The following is a 21,495-nucleotide window of genomic DNA, read 5'->3' as shown; positions in this document are numbered from 1 at the left end:
GGGAGAGCTTTTGGAGGCAGGTCTGCTCAGAGGATATTTTTATTACACAAGCATTACATACTTGAAATAATTTGGGAAGGGCTCATGTGGGCATTTGAGATGCTCAGTGACAAAGGTTTGGGATGGGAGGAATTAGGAGTTAGGCTATGCACTGCATAGCACCTCCTCAGGCACTTCCAACCAGATCTTCAGACTGGGGCCAAGGACTTGTGTGCAAGGACTGTCCTTCCTGCTCTGTCCTCCACTGTGTCTGTCCCATGGAAAGCAGAGGAAACTTCATCTTAGGATGTATGTAGGGGAGAGGTGTGGCTTCCAGCTCAGATTAAGTCAACATAAAATGATGCCAGTGCTGAAAAACAGACATGGTTGTTGGGAAGGACAGTCTTTAAGCAGTTAAGCACCCTAATGATGTGCACCCTCATCCTCACATGGACTTCTTGTGAAGCCTGGAATGCAATCTTAGAGCTGAACTGAAATGCTTTAAAAATAATCTCTACAGAAGTTAGTTAAACACTCAAGTCATTAAATATAAACACTTCATGTATATAAAAATCACAGAGAGGCATCTTTTGAAAGTGCTTTTTTGTTTAACAGTCAGAACATAAAAACTATGTGATCTTGCGGTTCTGCTGGAAGAATGATGTGAAGACACGTGGTAAAACCTTGAGCTATAGTGAGGAACTATAGTGAGGTTAGAGATTTTTATTTTACTTTCATAAATACAAGTAGCTGCAAGCATAGGGCTGTATTACATTATTTGAGAAAACTGCTGGTGGAAATAAGACAGTGACAATAGTGTCAACCAATATAAAAGTAAAAAGGATGATGTGCCATGGGCTGAGAGGTCTATGTACTACTTACAAACATTAGACATCAAGAGTCCAGTGAAGTTGATGAGAATCTTTGTGCTGATATCAGTATGATATCAATGCACAGAACCACATCACCCATATATACATATATATCACCCTATATATACATATATGTCTCATTATATATATGTGATTTTTATATATATTTATGATTATATATAGGTATGATATATATATATATATATATATATATATATATAATGACCTATAATATACATAATACCACAGCACCTGTGAGTTGGTACTGAAGAGTTGCTCAAGAGAATGGTAGGGAAGATCTTGAATTGCACCTTGGGGAGTTTGGGAAGAAGGTGCATTTTGGGGCAGGATATGTTCTAGGTCCAAGATGCAGAATGAGCAGAACTGAGAGTAAATGTCTGACAAAATTACAGTATTCAGATAAGAAACTAGAACCTCATCCAGGAAGAACAGTGTTAAGGTGAGCTCCGGTACACTCAGTGTGTAGATTTGCATTTAACCCAAGTAAGTCTGTATACAAAGTGTCTGGGAGAGTCATCTCTGTGTCTCTTCATGATGGCAATTCTTGGTAGCAGTTTCAAGGGCTTATATATGTTTTCCTCACTTAAGCTTCAACAGAGAAAAATGTAGATTTGTGGCCTTCTGCGGCTGTGGTGCTGAGGCAAATCCCTCTGCTGTCAGGAGACAGTGGGATGGGAAGACTGTGAATTTCTGTTACTCCACTGGAGCGGAAATAGAAGCCTACAGCCCATAGCTCACCCTGTAAATTTGCTTCTGTGAAGGGAAAAACAGTAGTGCTGATGCTGAACAGCAAGATCTGCTCTCCTTTGCAATAAAAGCATCAGGTACCCACTGAGATGGCAGAAGAGATGGCAGAAGAGATATACTTAGTCCAAAATACCCAGGAACCCTGTTCTCATGAAAAAGATAGGAGGAAAATTAAGCTGGCAACTGTAGATGCCAAGGGAGCACAAGGGTCTGGGATCTTGCCAAAGGTCTGGTGCAAGTCGGAGGTTGCAGCTGATTTTTGTGAATGAGAGGGTTTACAAGAGGAGGTGGAAGATGGCTGGATCACGTCAGAGCATTGTGAGCACAACAGGAACTTACTGTGTAATTATGTATTTAAGAAGGCTAAAAGGAATGGGGATGATGGCAGAGTAGGAAGGTACATGCACAGGACCTGCATTTTTGTGGGGCACAGTTACAACCTGTAGCTGTCTCCCACACATACCTAGGGGTATCATGACAGGTTCAAGTGCTAGAAAACAGATCATGACCCTTTAGAAACCTTCCCCCCCCCAAAAAAGCTCAATTTTTTTGAGGGTATCTGGTTTCTGGCTTTTCCTGTTTGAGTGTTAGATTTTGGACCATAAAAGCAAAGAGGTTTATTGTCAGCAAAGTCATCCCTCCTCTGTTTCCTTCAGTGAAGACTGCTATGAAGACACAGCTCTGGGCTTAAACCACAGGCAGGAGCATTCATTCCTGCAAGCTGAGAAGGTGGCTTTTGTGGTATGACAGAGCTGGACCCACCACCCCCACTCCATGGAGGACATTCTGGATGGAGTTTCACCTCCTAGCTCATCTGAGCTAACTGTGTTGGCCTCCCTCCCTCGCTCTCACACACATGGTGTCCCTGCTGTGTGACACCCAGAGACTGCTGCCACAGGAGACTAATCCAGCAGGATGTGGATGTATTTCCCGTGGGATCAGTGAACTGATCCAAATCACCAAGCGGGCATGTGATTGCTAATGCAAGGACCGGAGCCAGGGCTGGGAGAAAGGAAGAGTGGGATCAGCACTTTGGCAGTAGACTGCAGTTAAGTTGGACTAAACATAGCACAAATCTGAACTCTGAAAAACCCATCACATCATGATGATTTTCATTTGGTACAACAACACCCCAGAGTGACAACTGGTACTTGGAGGAATCCATTTGTTTATTTATTCAACAGATGAACACAATACACTTCTGTCAACACAAGATTTTACAGGTAACAGCTGGCATATAATGAAATTAATGAAGAGTAAAAAATAATCCTTGAATTAAAATAGTACTGCAGTCAGTTGTAAGACTGCTACTTATCAGTTATCAATTAAATATAGTGCAACTTTTTCTGCTGGGTCAGCTGTAGGCTGCAAGCAAACATTTCACATCTGTGATACATGGACTGTCTAAGGCGAGTCCTTAAAGGTCCTCTGTTGGAGACAGGGACATCTTCTAATAGATCAGGGTGCTCAGAGCCCAGCCCAAATTGACCTTTAATGTTTACAGGGATGTGGCCTCTCTGAGCAACCTGTTCCAGTGTTTTATCACCCTCATTGTAAAAAACTTCTTCCTTCTATCTAATCTAAATTGACTTTATTTTAGTTTAAAACCATTAAAGGTCACCCTTAATGGATCCATTTAGTCCAGAGAGTTTGCTAATCTGCTGTCTACACAGACATTAGCCTGAGATAAAAACCGATGTCTCCATTTTAAAATGTGAAATGTGAGAAGAAGATAGAGAAGATATGTTTTCTTCCATTTGCATATGTTTGGTTTGTGTGACAAGAGGCTAAGAAAAAGGCTTATAAAAAGCAAGATACAATGCAATGATGCTCCTCAGGGGCAGAGGCATAGGACAGTAAAATCAGTCTCATGTTTCCTAATGAGCTCTAGGTCTCCATCTAATTTAAATTGTCTGCCTGGAATACTGAAATACTTTCAGGCACTTATATTCTGCTCATTATTAATAAACAGCACATAACACTCAAGATGTTTCTTTTTTCACTTCCTGCCTCATTCTGGCTTATCCATTATGATTCGCAGTACAACAAGAAAGTGGATTTTCTTATATTACAAATCTCAAAAACCTGCTCTTTTCTATGAATTATATGAATAACATCAGGAAGGGAAATAGATACAAAATTGTATGCTTTATCTATGTTAAATATAAAAAAGGTTTTTTCTTTGAGGAGTATAATTTAATAACCATTTTTCCCCCCTTCAGCATTCACAAGACCTAAAGTAGAGTGCCATTGTTTGAACTTCCAGCTCTACTTCTGTAATTGACAAAACCATTTTCTGGCAAGTGGCTTGTTGAACCGGAACATAAATGCACAGCCAAATCTAGCTGTGGAAGGCAAGCTGTGTGCTTTTGAAACTACACAAGCTTCCTCTGCTGGAAGACGTACACAGCTGCAGGGTTACCCATGGCATCTTGAGAGGAAGAAAGGCTCCATCACGAACTTTGTAGAAGAGACACCCTTTCCAACTGAAATTGAAAACTGAAATTTTAAAATTTTGGTGGAAACAGAGAAAGCCCCAATATTTTGTAGATGTATCATTGCTGCATAGTTTGGAAGTACACTAATCTTGTGGTGTATACACAACCAAAGGCAGCAAAAATATCAGTCCTGGACAACACAGGGGTTTTTTTGTTATTTACAGGGAAATATGCTTTTTATCATTAAACATATTAAAAAAAAATAAAATTGCATCCTACCCTTGTCTGGTTCCTTGGCTCATTCCTGGGAGAGTAAGTTGCTGTTTGTGCAGATCTCCCAGAAAGCAAAGGCAAAAGGACTGGTCATTGATCTGAAAAAGAGAAGCCATAGTCAGGATGACTCAGTGTGCAGAAATGAAAATTAATTATACCTTCGGCATTTAATTCACTGATTTAGGTATTTCATGTTTATAAAATTTTCCCAGAAAGCTGCTCTTCTTTAGGACCATGTTGAGAATATTTATAGCACTCATATTCTGACATTCTTCTACTCTGCTGAAGGAGCACATTTTCAATGCTGAACCCCCATCTGCTGGTATGTCACTCAGCAATCACTCTGAGATTTTTATTCAACTCCTTGGGCTTTGTTTTGGTTCTTCTTCGTGATGATTGATATTGTGAGACTGTCAATTTTCTTTATTCTCTTTTCAAGCTCATTATGGATATGTTGAGCAAGATGGATCCTACATTGGTCCTGCAACAGCCTACCGGTAACACTCAACCTGTGAAAGGTTTTCATCTTTTTCTTTCCTCTTTATTGTCAGCTAGGGACCTGTGTGAGGACCTCCCCTCCTGCCCTCCTGCCCCAGGAACACTTAAATTCTTAAAGGTCCCTTTCTGAAGAGCCTTGTTAAAGCTGCTGTGCATTTTGTGATACAGGCAAGAGTCACACATTTATTATTATAAATTTTAAAAGATCTGGGTTCCCAGTGTACCTTTCATCTTAGAAAACACCAATGACCTTACATTGTTCATTTGAAAGTTTCAGTCTTTGGCAGTAAGGAAAACATCTTTTCTTCATAGGTATTTATAAGCACAAGTTCACAGTCACAGCCTTTACAATTATGTGATTATATTTTTCTTTTGTAACTCTTTTCTTACTGTTAGAGACTGAAATGTTATAATTTATGGCTTAAACATAACCAGTAAAGCAGAAAATTTCTGCATATTCAAAGTATTATGTTAAATTGAAAGCAAACCAGTTATTGAGAATTTGAAATGTAAAATAAATTGAATATTTGAATACTGGGAACATCTGGTTTCAAAAAGATACATCAGGGAACATCTTAATGATAAGAAGTGTTCACTTCTGAAGTCTCAGACATTGTATTGGGATGGTTGGCTAGCATAACATACAATCATTCTATTTTTAATAAAGATTTCTGCAGGACTGGCCTTTCTTTGGAATATAATGCACAAAATCTTTTTTTCTCAGAAAAAAATTTAAAAACCCACAAAAGGTTGAGAAAAGGAGAGGAAAATTTGAAAGGCTTCTATAATTTAGTCTGTGAGACGGAGTTGAAATTTAGACTGAGAGACTAGAATTTACTAAATGAACAGCAAACACACACATTCATTGTTTTAAAATTACAATCAAAAGCTACTTTAAAAAAATTTCTACAAGTCCTGGAAGAAATTGGAAGTGTATCAGAACGAATACAGCATAAATTTAGAAGCTGGTAAGATACTAGACCTTCTAATACATTGTTTTGACTTCATTAGAACCAGGACTGGTATCTGGTTTATGACTGAAGAGTTTTGAATCTGCTCCTTTGTTTTCCTGCATTTGACAAGTAAATCTGCCCACAGAGTTCATTCCATGGCTCAAACACAATTTTCCAGGCACAGAAATCTTGTTGAACATATAATGCAGAACTTCAAAGCCTTGAGATGTAATAAATCCATGATAGCATACAAGCAGAAAGACCTCATGGTGGTCCCAGGCCAGGGGCTTCCATGGTGGAAGTAGCTTCAGAGCAGAATGGGAACTTTTTTGTCCTGTATCTTGAGCTAGAGAATCTACAACCTAAACGTAGAAATGGAATTAACAAGAAAAACCAGAATCACGTCTACTAAGTCAAGTATATGTTCCTTGTGAAAATTATTTAAGTCCCAATGAATATACTCATGGACAGAAAATAACAGTTGCATACCTTTCCTAATACAAAAGAGAAAACTTGTGTATGTTTTTTATTTTGACTCCACACTGAATGTGCAACTGCAGAAAAAGTAAAGCAGCTGATAAAACCCATATAATAATGACTATATAGAGGAAAAACAAAAATATAACTGCATAGGCAATGGTAAAACTGACATTTTCTCAATGAGCATTTTTAATATTATGTGATGTAGCAACACCTCAATGATATTCATGAGACAAAGGAAAAAGTTTACTTGTAGCCCTGACTTTCTCCCTAGCAAGCTACAAAATCTTAGTGCAAACAGTGGAGCAACCCTGGAGACATTAAACTTTTAAAAAAAAAATTTTTCTTTAAAGAAGATAGCAAAAATGCTTTAGAAAACAATCTAAATAGAGAGTTTAGTACTGATTTGTGACTGGTATTTGATTTTTGGTTGAGGTAGAACACAAGTGAAAAGACTTTACATTTCTACGAAAATTACATACCAGTAAACAGTAGAAACTTGTTCATATTTCCTGAAGCCAAACCTCACAGACTCTCAACTCCATCCCAGCACTACGGAAATTATCAACTCCTTCATGAATAACTGAAAAAAGAATTCCAATCATTCAATTTTTTATGCAGTTTCTAGCCATTCATCCTTTCCTGTTTCACTGTACTGAAGTGCTGTTATATTTAGTTTATTTTCTCAGGTAAAAAAAAATCAATGTGCTTGTGTGTGGGCACACTTATTTGCTTGCATAAGGCTGTTGGTTAATTTTATTTGAATAATACTTTGAGGTAGAGATCTTAAGAACATTTATGTGTCGCCAAGTTTCAAGAAAACCAGATTGTGTAGCACTAAGACAGCAAAGAATATCATAACTATAGGAAAAACTGAAAAACTTCAGTGGAAGTTCCAACCACTTTTCAATACGACCATTTTCTATTTGCAAGTGTTTCTTGCAGTTAAGAGATTTGTACAAACTCTAGTGAATTATCTAATGAAAAGCAGCTTATGCTGCAGTGGATGCTACCATAATTTAAAAAAAATCACTTGAAAAGACAGCAAACCTCGCTGTCCTATGGATCCCAACCCCACGGGCTGACAGGGTTCAAAAACTTGTGAAACTCCCTAGGTTTTTTTGTGCCGTGCGGAAAATCGAGAGAATCTTAGGGCATTCCATGGCACGTGGGAAGCTGTGTGACCGAGCTGTTAAATTCCAGTTGTAACAAAGAATGGAACACTGCCGAGCTCTCAAGGGATTTATTTGCATGTATGCAGAACTTCTGCGTGGGAGAGACTTCAGCGCTGACCCACTCTGCTCCCGCTTAGGAACTGCAGGAGAAGCACGACTGGCATTTCGGGCCGGGGCTTCTGCAGCTCCTGCCAGGAAGTCAGGCTTCTCCTGGCACCGCGGCCCTCAGCGATCTCCGGCGCTGCCCGCCGCGCCTCCCCCGGCGCTCGGGCCGCGTGTGGGGCTCGGGCCGCGCCCATGGCGGCGGGCGGGCAGGTACCGCTCATGGCCGAGGCGGGGCCGCCGCTGCCGCTCCGCCCCCTCCTCCTTCCCCTCCTCCTCAGGTTTGTCATCGTGTCGCCGGCACGGCCCGCAGGAGGAGGAGGAAGAGGAGGAGGGATGAGGGATCCGCTGCCGCTTTTGCATCCGTGACGGGGGCCTGGAGAGCCCGGGCTTGGGACGGCCCCTTTCCTACCGCCGGCGCACAGGCGCTGCTCGCCCGGGGGAAGGGCCAGCAGCAGGAGGAGGACGGCGGTGCTGTGTGTGAGAGAGCGTGGAGATGAGCTCAGCTCTGTGCCCTGGAGCCGCCTGAGGAGACCCGGCTCCCTCCCAGCCTCCCTCGCCGCCGCCGCCATGGCTCACTCCCCGGTGCAGGCAGCGCTGCCGGGGATGCAGGTGAGCAGCTGCCCCAAGGGCAGGCACGGGCACGCACCTCGGGCCGGGGTGGGTGTAAAGCGGGGTATTCCGGGCCGGGGGGACAGGGCGAGCGGAGAACGCGCCTCTTGGCCCTGGCTGGGCTGGGGGCAGAGGAGCGGGATGGGGACGAACCGTGCTGTCAGCGCTTGGCGCGGTGCCGGCGCGGTCCCTCCGCCCGGTGGATCCGTGCCTGCCGCTGCCTCTGCCGCCGTCCCTCCATCCGTCCTGGGCAGCCGCTGTGGGGCTGCGGGCGTGCGGAGCGCAGCGCGGCGTGCGGCCCCCTCCCCCGGCCGGGACTTCTCCGCGCTGTTCTGATTCCCGAGCCAACCGCGGCTCAGTGGGCGATTTTTGGCCCCGTTAATTTGAGGTGGGTAGGCGAAGCATACGCAGAACCAGTCCGTACAAGCAGGGCCTGGAAATGTTGACCTTCAGCGCATGCTGCAGTGCCCATGTCTGTGGTGCTGCTCTAGGTGGGTGCTCGGGGATCGTGTTTGGCTCCTGTGTTTGATTCCAAGAGCTGCTCAGTTGCTGTTGTTATGCAGTGGAATTTGCTCGTTCTGTGTATTAACTATATATTTGAAATAACTAGTGCGGTTTTGTGCTGACTGAACTGCCCTCCCACCCCCTCCCCCGTCTCGTTTTCCTTGGTTTAAATGGAAACTGCTGCCAGGAAAAACATTAAGGACATCGGTATCCTTGTGTTGTTATTCTAATATTTCCCACATCTGATTAGAAACTTTCTTGCCCTTATCTCCAAAGGAACAACTTATGAATGACACGTAAGAGTTTGTCTCCTGGATTGAAAGTGTTTGTGTATCATTTGGCTTAAGTATTGATTTTCTGTGTTTTGTTTTCTTGTGACTCAAGATTCTAAGTCATGAATCTCTTTTCTTTGCAAAATCTGAGGATCTGAATTGAAAATGTGACACGCTTAGGCATAGCATGAATTACTTGTTCATGCATAGTACTGGATGCCCTGTAGCCTACGTAGGCCCCCACTCTCCAAGCTAATTAATTTATTGCTCTGTAGGTCCTGCTGTTGAGAGTTCAAGTTCACCTTCCAAATATAAGCAGTTTGCTGATTGTCAGAGACAGAGAAATGAGGGTTTCTTGATTGACTATGGATATCATTTGGGCTTTTTTTATTATTCATTTGAGACATATTGGAACTAAGACAACTATCTACTTTGAGACAGAATCTATGACACTTAAGCATTTAAAAGTTAGATTTCTAGCTGCTTGGAAGTGAGAAAATGATTATTCCATCAGTATGCATGTACTGATGATGTGTGTCACTGCATGATCTGAGGACCTGTGCTTTTTATTGACTTGATTTATCATTTAGTTTGTAGTACTGTTAGCTGTACTAAATGGGTGGATCCTCGGGGTTCATGTTAGTCCATGTAATTTGGGACTTTGCTTCAAGTATTTTTTTTCCAAATGGTGTTATTTTTCTCATGATTTTTTTCTATTATTATGAGAGTTGCTCAAGTGTGAACTTTAATAGTCTAAAAAAAAAAAAAAACCCAGAACACCAAACTAAAGACCTGCAGATAGGTCGAGGCATAAAGTCTGTGAGCAACGTGAATGCTGCTCGCTAATTTTCTGTGCCCAGTTCAAGATGTCTATAACCATTTCCATTATGTCAGAATATATAGCAGTTTTATAGTGGTCAGTTGTCAGTACACAATTCTCTTTGATTTTACTTCCAAATAAGTGTTCAAAAAGTAAAGTACAAACAATATGTGACATCTGCTGAGACAAGAAAAAGGTTTGGGACTTTTTCATTGTGTAGAAGAGAGGAATGGAGCTTAGTTCTCTGAGTTATAATTAAATTGCCTAAATCATGGGACTGTCTCTTCTTTTTCTGTTGTGTGATCCCTCCTCCCCACCTACCGGCTTCTGCCACAAACGGTGGAAGCAGTGTCAGTGACAAGTTATACAGCTTTCTCTGATGTTCTTTGCTGTACATACACAAGAGAGCAGCCACTGTGCTTGTGTGAGCAGAGTAATAACTTCTTGACCTCAAAAAATTGCTTGGAGGGACATCACTTTATTAATGCTGTTTGGAGTGAGCATGGTAGTGTCAACAGAGCAGAGGAGTGAAGGATTAATATATTTCTCCCTGAACAAGATGTCTGATCAATGTTTGAAGAGTGATGCATAAAAAGTGAGTGGGTAGAGAGTGAGGCAAAGGAATGAAAAACTGTGGAGGAAATGTGGGATGGTGCTGGAAGGTTGTCAAAACCTGAGATTTGCTGTCTACTGCACAGTGGGCATGTTGTAACCTGAATAAAAACAGAGTTGGGTTTTGACCTAAATTTCAGTTTAAGTTTGGACTTGAAGTTTTTGCTGTTATTAAGGGCTCTGTGTAGATATGAGTTTGAGTGTGCAGGGTGAAGCTGCCTCATTACTAAACTGAGGATGTGTTGTCTTGCTTCTTTAGGCCTTATGGAAGTGGCCTGGGGAGAGTGCATGTTTACTGGCTCAGAGTGAGTGTGTATGACCTTGATTTTCGGACTAGCCTGCATTTCAAAGCTGTGGAAAGCTTCTGGAACTTCTTTAAGGAAGCTGTATTTTAAATAATCAAGTGTGTTTATAAATTTATGGTAATAAATTCCTGTGGTGCTTTTAAAATTCCATCATCTTTAAGACAAACCTCTTCTGTGTGATAAACCTCTTTTTTATCTTCTTCCCTTTTCAGATTTTTTTTTTTGGTAGCAATAACAGTGTTTATGCAGCAAGTTATTTTTGTTCATTCTTCATTGTATTTTCAGTACAAGAGCTACAGGTTCTTCATGCAAAATGTAAATAAACGTTGACATTCAAGCTGTCTTGCTTCAAGAAATGCTAGAAGTTTAACTAAATTTAAGTGGGAACTTGACAACTGAGCAGAAAAGGTTGTTAAGTATGAAGGTAGCATTCCTGGCTCAGAAGGTGTCTAAAGTATCAGTTTGCTGGAGACTGGAAGGGTATTTTGGGAAATTCTGCTGTTTACTTGTCTATTTTTGCGCTGTTCCAAAGATGTTCACTTTTGACTGTTGCAGGAGAAGGGTCCTGGCCTAGAGGATCCTTTGTTCTGATCTGGCATGGCTGTTATTTCATAGTTACACACTATAGGTATTACTGTCTTTCTTGTTGTAACTCATTCTCCTTTTACAATAAACTGTTTTAACTACTTCCTGTGTGAACTCTGTTTGGTAACTGCAAAATATTGTGTTGCTAAATCAAAGCACTGTGGAAGGGCCACATTTGCAGCTTCTGTGTAGGAGATTAGTTTTCCCCAGTTTGGTTTTTTTTTTTTTTTTTAGAGTTTGTGCTTACTGCTGCTGTTTATGTTAAGAGTTCGACAAATACTTTACAGTAATTTACAGCACTTAAATACTGGACAGATCCTTGGACCGTTATGATCTTGGCTAATCAGTTTTAAAATATCCTGAATACAGATGTTATGGTTCTTTGACATATTGCAACCTCTGCCCTTGGCTGCCAGGACAGAAGAGTTTTAATTGGTGAAAATGAAGTGGACATCTTCTCACTCTGTAGTCAAAGGCTGTTTGAAGGCTGTGTAATAGATGTATGGAGCTGTTTGAGAGGAGTCAGGAAAACCTATTTCCATTGTGTTACCTTCCAGAATAGGTAAATAGATACAGCTTATGGTGACTGTGTCTTTCAGGTAACCTCATAGACCAGTCAGATTGGTCCTGTGACGGGGCAAGTTTCATTTACCAGTTTCATGTTTGAGTTAGCCAGCTGGCATCTTTGTTCCCCGGAGATACAAAAGGCTACTGATGTAGCAAACACATTTAAATATTGGGCCTTGTGTTACGAGTGGTGTACAAGGCTCTGGTGTCAGCTTTTACATAGTGGCGTCTTTTGTGTTTCTGAAGTAGAAAATGTAAGTATGTATCTTGGCTGCATTTTCAAAATTTGCTTGAATTTTTCTTGTACTCCCTTTCTTGGGGGTGGGGTGGGAAGGGGAATAGAGGATGCACAAAACACTGGTGAACTAAGTCAACAAGGCATCTAATATAAATTAATAATAATATCAAATACTGCATCAATCCTATAATAATTTGATCCCTGCTATACCAAAAAGATGTGGACAGCTGGAGATGGTCGAAAAGGCTGAGAGAGCTGGATGTGTTTAGCCTTGAGAAAGAACGGCCGGGGATGGAGACCTTATTACCATGTTCCAGCATTTAATCTACGGAGAAGGTGGAGACTGCCTTTTTACTAGGAATCACATGGGAAGATGAGGGGTTAGAGATACAAGTTACCCCTGGGGAGGATTCTGATTGTACACAAGAGAAAAAATGTTCACAATTAGGACAATCATCTGTTGGAATAATCTTCTTGGGGAAGTGATGGACTCCTCAACACTGGGCTCTTAAGATTTGCCTGAACAGAGTGCTGGGCTACCTTGTCTGGACTGTGCTTTTGCTGAGAAAGATTGGACCAGATTTTCCTTGAGATCCCTTCCAACCTGGTGTCTTGTGATTCTGTGATTGAATGTGATCTGGTTATTGCTCTTGTGATGATACACCTTTTGTGGAGTACTGTTTAATTCAGCAGTTCTGTGTGCCTAGAAGTAATAATTTGTGTGGATGCGGCTATGTAATCAAAACTGTTTTTACTTGTAAACTCTTTGTTGGTCTGGATAAGTTTCTATGTGCATGTATACACAAATGTCAGACTGTGCTGGTTGTGTATTAGTATAGAGCTAAGAGCCTTCTGCAGTGTAACTTGATAAAAAGTGAGGCCTGAATCAGGAGAATTTATTGTATTCTTAGTTGCTCTGCTTGGCAGCTTCTTGAGATGGACACCTGGGCTCTCTGTCAGATAAAATGAGTGCAAGAAGAGTCTCCCTTCAAATTATGGGATTACTGTAGAACCTAAAATTCACTATTCCTTATTTTTCTCAAGTAGTATTAATGCAATGTAACTTTCTAATTGCCTCTATTAGCATTCTTTATTCAACCATTTGTCATAATGATGGGGTTTTCTCTAAAGAGCTACTGCTTTATTTTTGTTTTTATCAGTAGCTTAGCTAATTAAGAGTGATTTTTACAGTATTTTGGCTTTTTAGCAAGTAAAAACAAGTGAGAGATTATTCTGAAACTGTTTTTGGGACATTTTTCCTTAGCTATCTCTTGGTGTTTAAAATACATCTTTTGTTTCTCTGCCGTACTGTACCTACTGCTGATAGTTGTGTGTTGTTTTCACTGTGTGCCCAAGGCATGGAGGGATTTTTAATTGCAGTAATTTACAGTTTAGAAGTGTCATGGATGGAAGGGAGGAAATCATGTACAGGTTGTGCAAGTTTTTAGTGATATCGCACTAAAAACTGAGAAGCTTCAGAAACTCAGAATAAATTCCAATTAAATATGTTTTCCGGAAGCAGACTACAGTTAGGTAACTATTGATTTTTGTATTAAACTCTTAGGGTTGTACACTAAACAGATTTCTGGATGAAAAATATCAGAAACTTTCAGACTGATTTTTTCAGGGTGCATTGCACCCAGAAGATAGTATTGAATAATTAGAAATCTGGAAGCATGCTTTGTATATTTGTGTTACTGATAAAGAATCAAATATTTTGTATTCTGAATGTAAGACAAGTGCACCTTCTTTGAAAATAAGTGGAAAAAGAGTTATACAAGGGCTGAGAAACACTTTTATGATAGGCTAACTTTAGGCAACTTTTTTATTCTTGCTGGGAATGTGCTTACACCCTGTTTCAATCTAGGTAGAAATCAGAACAAGAGTCGAACTGTGTGACAAATATGAGTATTAGTAGGCCATAGTGATTCATGCTAAATGTTTTTACCTTCAGTGTTTGAGATGCAAGGTTAACAGCTTTATTTTTTGCTTCCTCTCTCCCCTGTTTCAACCCACTGAAGTTTTGCAGCAGAATTTATGGCAGTTGTTAATTTTTCTCAATAGTTAAAGTACAGTAATTTCACGATTGTAAGCCGCACCATTTTGACTAAAATTTTGGTCCGAACCCAAAGTGCGGCTTATAATCAGGTGCGGCTTATATATGGACAAAGAATGAAGAAGTTTCTGTTTTAGTTTGGAGGACAGGTGTCTGCTGAGAAAGGCAGGAGCTTCTCTTTGAAATGGAGAATGTAAACCCCCTCCTTCCAAATTATTATAATTTTGAAATCAAGAGGCTTTCAGGCAAAAATATGGGAATTAGGAATAACAGTTCTTTTCTAGAGAAATTAAAATAGAAATACGGTACTACAAAGAAACAAACTCCAAACCCTGACAAAGTCAGAGTACAACCTGACACCCCGTCAGGCAGGGTGTTGGTAGCAGTCCCATTAAATGGTGGCTGCATCCTCCTGCAGTGACAGATGTGATTCAGTTGAAGCAGTGCTCCTGTAGAAGGTGCAGTTACCCTCTGGAGGTCCAGTGGTGATATGGAGAAATCCAGTTTTCCTCTGGAGGTCCAGTGGAGAAAGGGGCTACCTTAGTGTCCCAAAACCTCTGTTTTTATCTTGGTAAGAAATGCTGGGCTCTTCCCCCTGGCTAGAGCAACTTCCAATGGGATGCAGTAATTTTGTCAGTCCCACAGTGGGACTCAATGGGCCATTAGCAGAAAATGACTCACTGGAGGAAGGATGGGTTGTGAAAAGATAAAGAACAATGCTCTGCCTGGTTTCAATGGATGGCCCATTAGCAGAGTGTCTGCCGTTGAGATAAGGATCGCTGCCCCCAGCCTCAACAGATGGTGATAGAATAGATACCTTTTATCACACCCTGTATTGTAACGTGCGGCTTATAATCAGGTGCGGCTTATATGTATGGACAAAGAATGAAAAGTTGCTGGCACCCGGAAGTGCGGCTTATTCTCAGTGCGGCTTATAATCGTGAAATTGCTATTGCTAATTCTCTGTATTTTTGGTATATTGTATTTCTCCCAGAAAAAAACCCAAACAATTTCCTTATGGTAGCATGTGTATGAATTGAATAATTATAGTATTGGAGATGAAAAGTGAGAAATATGGAATGTGTATGAAGAAAAAAAAGAAAAAAATTATGTGTTACTTTTTATAATTTGACAAATTCTCAGTGAAAGAGCTGGATCTTAGTTCTACACCTAGTTATTACAGATGAATGCTTTCATTCTAGTCTTTGTACCTCTCATTCAATGTTTTGCTGATTAGTCTTCTCAAAATAAAGATCAGTTGTTGCTGTTCATGGTAATTACAAGATGCCTATGGTAGTTTGTCTCATTTTACTTTATTATTGATAAATAAGACTGAGAGATAGTTCGAATTTGCTTCCAGTTTTAAGACCTGTTCAAAATGTCTTTTTTTTTCTTTGTTTATATAAAAGTCCAATTACATAAATCCAATTACTTGATAATATTTTATCTTTTTGGGTTAGTTACTTTGAAAGTATGGGTAGGCATTGATACAATTGAGCCATTGAACAGTTTATAATCTGCCTATTGCCTCTGTTTTATTTCACATCAACTGCAAGAAATAATTTCGTGTGTTGCATCTGTTTTTTATATATGGTATATATATGTTTTCTTGCTGAAAACAAGAACTTGTGAGCTTCTGAGAAAGCTGAAACTTCTGGGTAGCAAACTTTGAGGCTTCTCCTTCCTGGAGGTAGTTTTTTCTCTGATGCAAAACCATCTTATGTGGGTGTTTTGGTTGCTTTTTTTTTTTTCGTCGTGGATTTGTTTATTCCCTGCCCCCTGCTTTGGTAGCCCAAGTTTGTGGGAGGGCTGATTTGAATTTCTGCAATTTACCTGAATTTACATATCTCTACTGCTACCCCCTGTGCTGCTGGCTTTGTGGGGATCAAAGTAAAAAGGGGAGCTGCTTAATACTGGTCTGGGTTGTGATGAAGAGAGGTTAAATGGTTTTTGAAAGATTGCAGGTGGTGATCTAGGGAAACCTTTGCAGTGCTTTCTTCAAATGGGGAGCTGTGTGTAGGAGAATGACATCAACTGTGCCTGCTGTTCACTTTGACTGTCTTTAGGCTCGGAGTTCTCAGGGTACGTGGGAAAAATTCTTGTGTGAACTTCTCTGGCAGATTTCTGTTCTCTAGTCTGACAAAAGAAAAAAAATAAATAAATTATGTGCAGCAATGGTGTCTTATTTTTGAAGAAGTTATGTTTCTGTGCAGTAAATTTAGCAGCAGAACTGATTCTTGATATGATAGAAAGTGTATCACAGAATAGCTGAGATTGTAAGGGACCTGTGGAGCACCTCCTGCTCAGAGTAGAGTCACCAGATTGCTCAGGATCACATCCAGCTAATTTTGAGTACCTCAAAGGATCCACAACTTGCCCTGGGCAGCCCTAATCTAGTATAGGATTATCCTTATATTAAGAAAGGCTGGGTTTTTAGCTTTGTATTTTGTTTTGGTGGTTTGTTGTTGGATTTTTTGGGTGTTTTTTGTTGGTTTTTTTCCCCCCCGCCCCTTCTATTATTTTTGGAAGTTTAGATTAAGTTTCCTATAATTCAATTTCTGGCCATTGCATCATGTCCTTCTACTGGACGCCACTGAGAAGAATCTGGCCTTGTGTTCTTTACTCCTTTCCATCAGATATTCACACACAGTATTGCCAGTGCCCCACGCTTCTTTTTTTTTCCAAGCTAAGCAATCCCCAGAAATCTCTAAAGCTCTTCAGATTATTGTATTTTGGGCTTGGTCTTGATAGGGAATGAGAGCTGGGATGGCAAATTCAAAATTGATTTGGTGATGTGAAAAGTGTACAAAATGAAGTGTTAAAAGATGATTGTCTGTTTCAAATGAGCTGCATAGAGAAATTGCAGATCTGCAAGTAAAATCAGTTGTGCTAATAAGCTTAAGAACTTGAATTATGCAGATGGTTTATAATTTTTGTAAGTTAAAGAGAAGTATTTTCAATGCTTTTCTGCAATAGCTGGAATAACTCTTCATAAAAAGAGGTTAGAAATAAGAACTGGAGTGAGATGGGGAAAAAGACTCTAAGCTGTGTATCTTCTTTCAGAATAGTTATGGATAAAGTTGTATCTAACTAGTTTGAATTACAGTAACATTTTCTATTGAGCTTTAAGGGACAGTTAGTGTGGATGAGAATTGGGGAGTCGTAGAAATAAATATGTTGCAAGATGTGTGTAATCCTGGCTGTGAGGAGGGTACTGCAGAGGTGTTGTCGGAGGGGGTGATACTGATGGTTTCTCCAGGACTGTTCTTGACATTTGCTGACTAAAAAGTGACCTTTGTGTAGAAAAAGGGAATGTCTGAAAAAGACAAAATTGAAAGGTACCTGTTACACGTGAGTGGCAGTGCTGAAGGACTGTACAACCCTGGGCATTGGAATTACTGAACAAAACAGCATAAAGTTCAGCTTGTCATAAGTATGAGTATTACAAAGAGCCTTTGCAAAAGTTTGGGAGCTCATTAGTTGGAAATGTAGAGCATTAGGAAGAGGTGATTTGGTTTAGCTGGTTGCAGCTGAGTTTGAGCCATGAGACCAAATTGAACAAATAGGATCTAAGAATGTGGTCAGACTGTTTTTATTCTGTGAAAGTAGAAGTAGGCAACAGTGTTGTTAGGTACAAGAAGAGTTAATTTTAAATGGAGTATGTTTTTCTGGCTGATTAAGGTCAAAAGTAATGAATCCAATGTGGAACAAGTACAGAGAGATTACTCAAATTATTGGATGAATGGTGGCTTTGCTTATGGTGAAAAGGACTTTGTTCTGCATGGCTGAACAAGCTGGACAGGGAGACAAGATGGTTGCAGTTTGTGTTCAGAAGTGTGAAAAACTATTTAAAGTAAAAAGCAAAGTAATTCAAGTGTCTATGGAAATTGAAAGTTCTGGAATGATTCAATCTAAATGCTCCATAATTTGATTTGTTGCAGCATGTATTCTGTGACAAACTTTGAAAAAAATGTTGTAGCAGTAGAGATCTAGTTCTTTATAAGGTGATTAGCTTTACCCATTTGCAACAGATATTGATGTTCTACTCTGTGGTTTTTAGTAATATTTGATGTTACCTTCATTGCATGAAGGTTCTTTTATCAGTTCCCATTATTTTAATATTAGTAGGAATAGACTCTATGCTTAGTAAAAGTTTGCAAAGAATAGAGTTGGCAAAATCGTAGTGACAGTGTATGTGGAAGTTGTATAGAGAGAATATTTATAAAGCTATTTGTTTATTTTGTCTCTGTTGGAAGTATTTACAAAACCAAGCAAAAACAAATTTGGCAAGAATCCTTTCCAGCTGTAATCTTGGAAAAATGGGTGGGAATTGGCCACTCATGTACTTTAAGATGCAAGCAGTTCATTATGTATCTGAAGGCCTGCTCTCTATTTTTGAAAGACAGCAGGCCATTAAAGAAACTGACTATTAGTTTTTGCAAAAACACAGGTTGCCGGTAGCTTAAAGCTCTCACTTCAAACACCTAGTGTTCAGAAAAGAAATCTGAGACCTTACAGAGCAAGAGTGTTTTTTGGGTTTTTTGAAACAAGTGCTACCTCCTGTTGCTCAAAGGAAAATTCAGGAATGGCAACTGTTGCATTTTAGAACAAAGGAATGAATTTTCAAAAGTTGTGAACTGAGAAGGAAAGGTTTGTTTGTTTGTTTGTTTAATGATTAGCCATTTCACATGAAACTTCTGAAATAATATTATTGTTGATAATGATTTTGATCCCATTAAGTCCTGTTATTATTGAACAATTAGTATTTCAAAATGGCTGCAAAATTTTGATTATAAAAAATCAAATGAACAGTTTGTTGTTACCTTCTTCTTGGGTCTTCCAGGAACAGTTATCTTCCTTGCTTTTCTGTAATTCTATTTTACAGTTGTCTTATAACGCTATCAGCCTAACACCGGAATCCCAAGAGCTTGACACTGTAAAAAAGGAGCTATGAGGTTCCTGGAAGTCTCTGAAGACTGTGGTGTTATGAAACAAGGGACTTTAATATATGACAGTCAAAGATTGTTAAAGGGAAAAGGGAAGATAGAGGGGTGTATACATATCGCCAGCAGAACTTTAAAAAGCTGCTGGCAGGTAGCTCTTGCATTTTCTCCATATGAACAACTGCAGCGCACTGCAACTGAGTAGTGCTGGCTTTTTAGTCTCAGGAGGTGAATCGTGGAATTTTTTAGGCATCTGAAACTGGGATTGGTTTGTGGCTTACCCAGATGCCTTTGTAATGATGTAATGTTTGTAATGCTCAGATTCCTGTGGCTAGTGAGTGGAACTAGAAGGCTTGTGTGGATGGATTAGGCGTGCACAGCTGTCTACAGCACATCATCTCAAATTCCAACACAGGATGTATGAAAGTGTAGATGGATAATTGTTTTCCATAAGAGAAAACATCCGATGCAGGTGTTATTTTTATTCATGAAGAGTTCTCAGAGAAGATTTTGGTTTGAGTATTGACAGCAGAGCATTCTGTGACACATGAGAAGAGCCAGTAAGCGCAATTTGTTTGTAGCTTTGTGATCTTAGAAATTAATATCCCTGGAAGTGTTTGTGAGGTTTACTGTGCAGCTAAGGGATGACTGTCTGTGGGAAAACATGAAGTGCCCTGGTCTGGTTTCCAAGTGGGAGACACGTATACATACATATACAGATATATTATGTATGTAATATTTAATGGTATGTAATAGTATGTTGTTCTTATTACATTGAAATTAAAGGAGGAACAAGGTGCTTTTGGTGGAAGGGATGTGGATCTTTTGCTCTGTTCCTTTAATGGCAAAAGGATGATGTAAACCCGTGCCACTCTGTTCGTTTCCCAAACTGACTTTGGATAAAAGGATGGATCAGTAAGATGTGAAGCGGTGGAAATTTCTTGGAGCTAGTGAAGTCTTGCAGTAGGTACACTTTGACTGTTTTTGCTTTAGCTGATCTCACCAGTGATGTGTTCCTGGAATGATTGAAAGCTGTGATATCTTATAGCTGACTTAAAAGTGCTAAAAGTTGGTGTGTACTCCCAGTTTGTGGCAGATGATGATGAAATACTCTGAGAACCGAGTGGATTTATCTTTGGGTTCAGTCAGTCCTAGCTACCTGGTTCTCAAAACACCTCTTTCAGCTGTGAAATTTAGATTTCCTCCAGAGAAACTATGTTCTAGGCTATCTTCTTCTTGCAACTGAATGGGTTAATTATGTAATCTTTAAGATGTGAGAGCAGAAAAGTATATGTGAGAGGTGCTTTATAAGCTAGATTTAAAGAAAATGTTGTTTGAGTGCTTGACAGTGGTAACTAGAAATTTTCATTCCCCTCTTCATGCTACTGCATAGCTGGGATAAGTAGAAACTGTGGTTTTATGCTTATTTAGGCATTACAGAATTCTTTTTGTATGAGCCTTTTTCTTTATCAATGATGTATTTTCACTTAGCTAGCATGAGTGTCATCCTTTTAAAAACGCAAACAAGTGTTTTAAAGTATTAATTTTATTTCTTAAGGACAAGATTGTAGATAATCCTATCCTGTATTTCTTAATTTCATGACTATTCCCTCTGTTTGACTTTTCCAGTTTAATCATAGAATAGTTTGGTTTGAAAGAGACCTTTAAAGGTCATACAGTCCAACCCCCCTGTAGTTGTAATGTACGTATTTTTTGTTAGCTAGTGAGGCTCCATGCTGTTAGATTAAGAAGGTATACTGTGGAATTTACCATCTGTGCACTGAAAGTGAGAAGTCTGAGCAGCAGTAGTGAGCTGAATACTTAATAGTGGAGAAAAAACAATGTGGCAGTGTAGTCCACCTTAAGTTTTACATTTGCATGTTAGGTGAGCACTTGTGGCTTTTATGTGACTGCTCAAATCAAGAAAGCTGGGAACAGGATGTTTTTTAGGAGTGAATGACTTTACGCAACTGAGAGAAGAAGAAAAAGATAAATCCTGATGGAGAAAACCTTGGCATCAGGGAGGAGGAGGAAGCACAGCTATTCATGCAGGTGATCCTTAGTAGAAGAAATTTGAAGAGGATTGTTTGTCTCATCAAACAAAAAAGAAATAGTGCTCTGTGTTCTGAAGAAGGTGAATGAAATCCTTAGGAGAATGAGATACGAGAAAGATACGAAAGAGAGGCTCTGGTATGTCAGAGGGAACCAATTTCAAGCGAAAAGGTTAGCCAAAAGGCTTACTTTTATTGGTAGTGGTGTTTGATCTATTTGCTTTTAATAAAAAACAAGTCTTTGTAATCATCTTTCATTCTGGATACTCGTTATTGGCAAAGAAAAAGAAATTGAGATAGCAGCATTTTCTGTTGCCAAATAAGATAAAACTCTGACACACAGACAATGTTAAATTTGTTTTTTATATCCAGCGAACCATAAACCTAACAGT

The 21,495-nt window shown here is 39.8% G+C and overlaps 1 protein-coding gene across 3 annotated transcripts in view; it reads left to right on the top strand.

The window, feature by feature from the left end:
- The first annotated feature begins 7,814 nt into the window (after window positions 1-7,814).
- STK24 (serine/threonine kinase 24) overlaps window positions 7,815-21,495 on the top strand; it is a 49,406-nt gene continuing 35,725 nt past the window's right edge. The window contains exon 1 of one of the 3 annotated variants that reach the window (XM_033051223.2): window positions 7,815-8,150. In XM_033051223.2, the coding sequence (XP_032907114.1) occupies window positions 8,109-8,150 (42 nt within the window). In that variant the 5' untranslated portion in view covers window positions 7,815-8,108. Of the gene's footprint in view, window positions 8,151-12,031; window positions 12,070-21,083; window positions 21,105-21,495 lie in introns of those variants that run through there. The other 2 variants (XM_033051226.2, XM_033051224.2) reach the window with 2 other exon arrangements.

The sequence above is a fragment of the Catharus ustulatus genome, chromosome 2 (assembly GCF_009819885.2).
Source record: "Catharus ustulatus isolate bCatUst1 chromosome 2, bCatUst1.pri.v2, whole genome shotgun sequence".
Classification (NCBI taxonomy): Eukaryota; Metazoa; Chordata; class Aves; order Passeriformes; family Turdidae; genus Catharus; species Catharus ustulatus.
The sequence above is the reverse complement of the archived record's forward strand: the minus strand, read 5'-3'. Positions and strand labels throughout refer to the sequence as shown.